Raw genomic sequence first — 7,500 nt, forward strand, 5'->3', positions numbered from 1 at the left:
CCTCTAAGAAACACAAAAGATCCCGTATGTGCATTATAGCTCGCTGACACATCACTAATGCTGAATCTATTATTATTTTCTTTATATTTAAAACATTTTCAGATCTTTACTTCTAAAAGAATTGAATGGATGCTATCTTCTGAACTCTTGGCATGAAAACAAACGGAGGTTTCTACCATTCTTTCATGATTTTTCATGTTCATCACTATTTCAAAATAAAGGTCTGAACACGCCTTGGGAGTATGAACATATTCTTGCTGCAAATTGATAAATTACGGCTCCTCTGTCATTTATTTTGAAAAGCAGTCACCGAATATGAAAACTAGAGATTGTAAGCTTTCAAATGATGTATAGTTTATCAAGATTAGTTTAGGATATTACTGTTTTAAATATGTAATGGCCGTGGGCTTTATATCTTTATCTTTATCAGATTTAATATATCGGCAAAATTTTCCTTGTCGGGCCGATAACGATAACATTAAAATGAACATATATCATATAACATATATAAAAAAAAATAAAATTAAAAAAAAAGAACATATATCGGCCGATACCGATAATGTGGCCGATATATCGCGCACCCCTAGCCAATATAGCTAATCAAGTCAAAATGTGAAAATCTTTTGCATAACGATAACATTAAAATGAATGAACATATATCATATAACATATATTTTAAAAAAGTTACAAAAAAAAAGAACATATATCGGCCGATACCGATAATGTGGCCGATATATCGCGCATCCCTAGTGAATATAGCTAATCAAGTGTAAATGTGAAAGTCTTCTGCATAACCCAACACTGCATGTTGTTCCTGTAGACGGTGATCCTGAAGAAGCACGTGAACAAGAACTCGGTGGTCTACATGGAGCCGTCGTCCAGAGAGAACAAGTTCCAGAGCTCGAGGAGCGGGAGTTTCCCGTCGGAAGCGGAGCGGATCACGATCCCGCGCGCTAAACTCGCTAACGGACACGGATGCTAACCGGATCCCCCGACCGCGAGGAGCTTCGTTCTCGAGAAGAGCCGAGTATTGTGAACCGCTTGACATCTCACGCTTTAATGTTTTTACTGCGCGCCAACGAGGACGCCGGGTTCATGGAGGCGGAGTTTCGTGCCATTCTGTGTCGATCCACGGCGGAACCCACCGGAGATTATTAGCATTGTGCAAATCCACACGGACCGTAGATATCCCGGGGCCGTACGGGACCGGCGCGTGTCCTCGGGTCATCCAGTTATATGTGTTTCTGTAGTTCACGTTTAAGCCTCGTGTCGCGACGGAGCGAGAGACGTTCCCGTGTCACATGACCTGAACCAAACCCGCATCACAACACAAAGATATCGCTCTTTATTCGCGAACTCAAACTAGTTTACATACATTCAACAAATCTGGAGAAACTTCCCATTATTTGCTCCTTTTCTTCGTTTATATCTTTCCGAGTTCATAGTTCTGTAGTTGCATCTATAATGCAAGTCGAGGTTTTTGATACTGTGTCTTTAAGAGATATGTAAATGATCTCTGCTGTGATTGGCGGAACTCTGTCATATGTTAATTATGGTTGTGATGTCACACTCATGACATGTCTGCAGTTTAGATTCGGTTAATGGACGTTTGCGTGACGGATGGGACTTTATTAGCATCGATTCTGATATCATATCCAAAAGAAACGTGTTTTGTTAGACAGTGTGTGTTAGTCTGAATGAATCACGTGTTGATCGTCGTTCAGAGGCGAATTAGAGTGAATGCAGTTTTGATAAATGTACAAAAAAGCATTAAAAAAATAGTAGAGGAAAGTATCTTATTTATTTTTTCACATTTATTTATTAATACTAAAGCGTAGTGAGTGTCTGGCGGCGGAGAGAGCCAAAGCTGCTGTACAGATGTTGTGGAGCGTCTGTCTGCTTTATATCCGTGTATTTATTTGACCTTTGCCTCGTGTGTGATCATGTGATCCTCGGCTGGAACATGTACGCCTGTTTTTGAAATAAAAATGAATTGTGTGTGAACCGTGTCGCTTCTCCAGAGTCGTGTGTCAAAAGAAAATGTAAAAAATCTGTTTTCGGCTGAATAACTTCTTTAGCTTTAAGAAGGATTAATATGTGGACCACAAAAGCAGTCACATGGGTCAATTTTATGAAATTGAGATGTATACATCACATAAAGCTGAATAAATAATCTCTCCATTGATGTGTGGTTTGTTAGGATAGGACAATATTCGGTCGAGACACAACTATTGAAAATCTGGAATCTGAGGAGCAAAAAAATGTAAACATTGAGAAAATCTGCTTTAAAGTTGTGCATTTATGTTCACGATTGTGCTGCATTCACTCACACAAATACATGTTTTATATATTTACGGTAGGACATTTACTAAATATCTTCATGGAACATGATCTTAATATCCTCATGATTTTTGGCATGAAAGAAAAATGGATAATTTTGACCCATATAATGTATAGTTGCTATTGCCACAGATATACCCGTGCGGCTCCAGGGTCACATGTGTGTTTATACATAATCAGATTTCTGGTAGGACTAACTGTATTCATGTACAAAATGCTATTTTTTTTATTTGCATTTCTTTCCTTTTTTTCTACAATAGAACAAAAATACAGTTTAAAATATTGCCTTGAGAGAGTGAACCGAGAAATGATCATTGTAATCCCTGTGTCGGAGCCGAACCGATCTACAGGTCTGATAACACATTGAGTACATCGAGGATTGCACAATATGAATGATTGCAACATTGCCGTTGGCTAAAGATCTTCTGCATAAATATTATTACACAACTTATAATTAACTTCTGGGTTTAATTTCTTCTCGATGAGTGATACGATCTAAATCATAAACACACACGTGCCATTTTAACCGCGGCAGTGAAACTCATCGGCTGATAGTGATTCGGTTCGTCACAGCAAAATATTAATATTTGATCTTTACAGATATACATATACTCTCATAAAGCAATATTAACAGCAGATATCATCTGATTGATGGTTCATATCGACTTTAAATGTAAACTTTTTCATCATCAAGCTCTAAATCGACAGAAATGAACCCTTATGTTGGGGCTGTTTTCAGCCACTATGGGGTATTTTTGAGTCTTAATTTGGCCATAACTTACTCTGTGTTTCAGCAAATGGAATGATTTTTGGTGACAAATCTTATTTTTACACATATTTTTGGAAAATGCTTTGAAAATTTTCAAAAACTCAACAGTACACTGGGCAAATTCACATCCTTTCGTTATGTTCGAGGCTGAAAACAGACACTACTTTAAACTGCTGTAAAAATTCATCAGAGAAATAATTTTTTTCTATTTTTTTTTGCATAAATCTATTAACCTCAGTCCTGCTCAAAACTACTAAATGTTTTTTTTTAAATCAAGATTTTAACTCTTTAATTGCTAAATTCATAAATTATGTCACTGATTTGGGGGAAAAAACACACAAAATGACTTATTTTCAATATAAAATGTGATTGTGGACTGGATTTTTTTTTTACCTTTTATCACAGTCTTGGACATGTCAAAGATTAGAAACAACATTGGTTTTGATGCATTGATAGTTTTTGTGCAGCATCAGATTTGAACTTTTTCTCCCTCATTTACTGTTCGTGGCTGTTTTTGCCCCATTGACTTCCATTATAACCACATTTTTTGATTGCAAAGCCATGACACCATATAATCATGAATTTTTGATTGTTGGTGGTTTTCCCTGTTGGGAAGAGGTAAAATTAGTAATTTTTACTGTTGATAACCAGGTGGCACCATTAACCCTTTAGATAGGCCTGTGCAAAAAAAAAAAGCTTAGTTTCTGGCTTTTACATGGAGTTATATGGAGTATAATAGCATAATAAAGTGTGTGATTAATTTGATTAATAGATTTATGCAAAAAAAAAAAATCAATAAAATATATTTATCTGATCAATGTTTACAGCAGTTTAAAGTAGTGGCTGTTTTCAGCCTCGAACATAACGAAAGGGTAGTGAATCAGAACAATGCACAAGTATTATAAATTTCTGTTAAGCTGATTTTTATATGCATATAAAATTGAGAATTTATCCTGCGCTCATGAAAGAGATGCTAAGATACGTCGACTTGTGCATGTTCAAAAAATCAAGACAATGTGATTTGGGAAAATACTTTATTTCCTTCAGTTGTGGACTGTACAGTATTGTGTGGTGTGATTTCTCACTGGAATCAGAACTGGACCGTTAGCTCAGGCGCTGGCAGCCAATCCGCTGTAGACAACCCATCAAGCGCTGGTTTCTCTGGGCAGTGAAGGTTTAGAGGTCAGAGGTCACAGCAGGATCTTGTAATAATCGTCTCTGTAACTGTAGAGAACCACCACAGCGACCCTGAAACACACACACACACACACACACACACACAGCTGATCATTCTCAGATGAACACGCATCTATTAGATTCATGACACATTCTGATGAATATACTAATTTTCTAACTTAAAAGTACACTTTAAAAAATGTTGGGTTGTTTTAACCCAATTTTGGGTCAAATATGGACAAACCCAGCCATTGGGTTACATTTTTAAATTGCATTTTTGACCCAACATTTGGGTTTGTCCATATTTGACCCAAAATTGGGTTAAAACAACCCAGGATTTTTTAGAGTGTATTGAACGTTTTATGCCTTCATTTGATTGCCAGAAGTAGAAAAAAAATACACAACAAAAAAATGAAAAATAAACAAATAAATTGTTATTTGTAATGGATTCAATTAAAATCATTCAAATGAAATCCAGAAAACTTAAAACAGAATTTGGTAAAAAATAAAAATATATATTTTTTTTACATTTCATAGAACATGTAATTTTTTTTTATTTTTTTTTTTATTATATAAGTTTAATGATTTTAAAATAATTAGACGTGCTTTTTGATTACTACAATTTAATTTAACCATCCAAAAAAAGAAAATGGAATCCAGAAAAATTTAAATAGAAAAAAAAAACAGAATTTGGTTAAAAAAAAAACTAACTCAAGTTATGAGTATTCTTAAGACAAAACTTAAGCAGAATATTTTTTTTTTTTAAATCTGTCATTTTTGACCATGAAATTCATGTACTATATTTTAGTTTAATAAAAACAAAAATTTAATTGAATATTTTTTTTTATTTTTAGGGGATTTGTTTATACTAAATTATATTTACGTTATATTTATAATCCATTCATTCACTTTTTGAGCATAAACCTGAACATGTAATGTTCATATGCAATGCAATGTCCATAAATATTAAACTGGTAAATCTTGCACGCTTTAGAGAGACTGAAGTCTGATCTCTTCACAGATGACGCTTGGCAGATTATTGCTGAACAGAAACAAGTTTTAAAAAGTGAACTTAAAAAAAGTTACAGAATTTTATGTTTATTGTTGTGAAAAATTAGCAAAAATACTATTTGCAATGTTATTTTTCCAACTGATCATTATCAAACGTCTGGATCTCTCAGATGAACACACATCCATTAATATACTCCATATTTTCTAACTTAAAAGTTATCATGAGTGTTCTTAAGACAAAACTTAAGTAGAATTTTTTTTTTTTTGCAAAGAACGTTCTTAACGTCTTAAATCCCTGTGAAGCGATTGGGTTGTTCCACATATTAAGCGTATACAACACACTGGAGGATTTCACTTTGGTCATTAGCATTAATATCAATATTAATATCTTCATAATCACAGAACGATCACAAGGATCTTGCTACTGGAGAATAAAAGATGTCTGACTGTATATTATCCGACTCGTGAGATTTATAAGCTTCACATATGAATCGGGTAAATATTTGAATAGAATATTAAATAATAATAATAGAATTAATGTAATTAATAGAATAATCATCGAGACAATCACTTTATATCAAGTTTTCTGAAATGCCATGTTGAAATATATAATGACGCTTCATCTAATAACAGAAATGTGAACATTTGATGAAGTCATGTTCATAAATCTTGTGGACAGGTTTATACAGAGTCTCTTTATCACCCGATAAAACTGACAGAAAATGGATTTTCACGATGTTTATTTAGGATTCAAATGTTCTATTCATGTGAAGGATATATGAACAAACCTTCAGAATATAGATATGAATAAAAGTGTGTAAAGCTGGAGATTTCTGACTAATAAATCTGTGCAATAAAATAAATAGTCTACTTCTGAAAAGCCAAATCTGCTGTTAAACTGACCGGTTTACTGTAGACCACAGAAGATGTTTATGTCAATACAATGGAAGTCAATGGGGTCCAAAATTGTTTGGTTTCCAACAGTAAAAAAGTGAGTTAATTTCTTTCATTTGTGGGAGAACTTTATGCTATAAATACACAGTTCTGACTGTAGAAATGCACGATATTGAGTTCTGTGTGTTTGTCACGATATTATCTAACGGTGTTCCTGACTGTAGTTTAACGAGGAACTTTAATCTTGGAAAACTGCAGTTTTAAAGCGTCCGGCTCTGTGAGTGTGTGTGTGTGTGTGTGTGTGTGTGTGTGTGTGTGTGTGTGTGTCGTCAGGTTTCCGGACGCTTGTTAATCTGACGTTTCACGTTTCCAGACGCTTGTATTCAGGGTCATAAAGCCTGAGGCTCTCCTGTTCTCGGACACATGGACTCGTTTAGCACTATTCTTCTGTTCTGTGGAGAAGTGGACACGACTGTCTTTCTGGACTTTAGCGTTCATGTTGATTCTCAAAGCTTTGTGTTCATTTTACTGGAGCATTTCTTAAAGCACTCCAGCAAAACTAAAGTGTTTTCATAAAGTTCACACAAAAATGAAAGAAATGAACTCACCAAACAATATTGGACCCCATTGACTTCCATTGTGTTGACAATAAACATATTTTCAGAAGTAGACTAGCGGGTTCATGTTATTGCACTTGATCTATTAGTGTGAGTTTGAGTCACAAATCTCCAGCTTTACACACTTTTATTCATATCTATACTTGGATCCTGAATACAAGTGTCTGGAAACCTGACGACACACACACACACACACACACACACACACACACACACACACACTCACAGAGCCGGACGCTTTAAAACTGCAGTTTTCCAAGATTAAAGTTCCTCGTTAAACTACAGTCAGGAACACCGTTAGATAATATCGTGACAAACACACAGAACTCAATATCGTGCATTTCTACAGTCAGAACTGTGTATTTATAGCATAAAGTTCTCCCACTAATGAAAGAAATTAACTCACTTTTTTACTGTTGGAAACCAAACAATTTTGGACCCCATTGACTTCCATTGTATTGACAAAGAAACATGTGGATCAACATCCACATAAAGAGTGAGTGTGTGAGTGAGTGAGTGAGTGTGTGAGTGAGTGAGTGAGTGTGTGAGTGAGTGAGTGAGTGTGTGAGTGTGTCTGTGAGTGAGTGAGTGAGTGTGTGAGTGTGTGAGTGAGTGAGTGTGTGTGAGTGAGTGTGTGAGTGAGTGAGTGAGTGTGTGAGTGAGTGTGTGAGTGAGTGAGTGAGTGAGTGAGTG

General features: G+C 35.2%; 2 protein-coding genes across 4 annotated transcripts in view; one reads left to right on the forward strand and one right to left on the reverse strand.

Annotated features, from left to right (window-relative positions):
* The window catches only part of LOC307009881 (cysteine-rich motor neuron 1 protein), a 71,653-nt gene extending 69,577 nt beyond the window's left edge, over nt 1-2,076 (forward strand). For 2 of the 3 annotated variants that reach the window (XM_079634064.1, XM_079634065.1), the window contains one exon: nt 821-2,075. In XM_079634064.1, the coding sequence (XP_079490190.1) occupies nt 821-982 (162 nt within the window). In that variant the 3' untranslated portion in view covers nt 983-2,075. Of the gene's footprint in view, nt 1-820 lie in introns of all 3 variants that reach the window. The other variant, XM_079634063.1, reaches the window with a different exon arrangement.
* A 2,046-nt stretch (nt 2,077-4,122) lies between these two features.
* eif2ak4 (eukaryotic translation initiation factor 2 alpha kinase 4) overlaps nt 4,123-7,500 on the reverse strand; it is a 69,657-nt gene continuing 66,279 nt past the window's right edge. Inside the window, exon 39 of the mRNA XM_079634066.1 lies at nt 4,123-4,357. Within this exon, the coding sequence (XP_079490192.1) occupies nt 4,300-4,357 (58 nt within the window). The 3' untranslated portion in view covers nt 4,123-4,299. The remainder of the gene's footprint in view (nt 4,358-7,500) is intronic.

This window comes from Phoxinus phoxinus (assembly GCF_949152265.1).
Source record: "Phoxinus phoxinus genome assembly, chromosome: 13".
NCBI classification, from domain to species: Eukaryota; Metazoa; Chordata; class Actinopteri; order Cypriniformes; family Leuciscidae; genus Phoxinus; species Phoxinus phoxinus.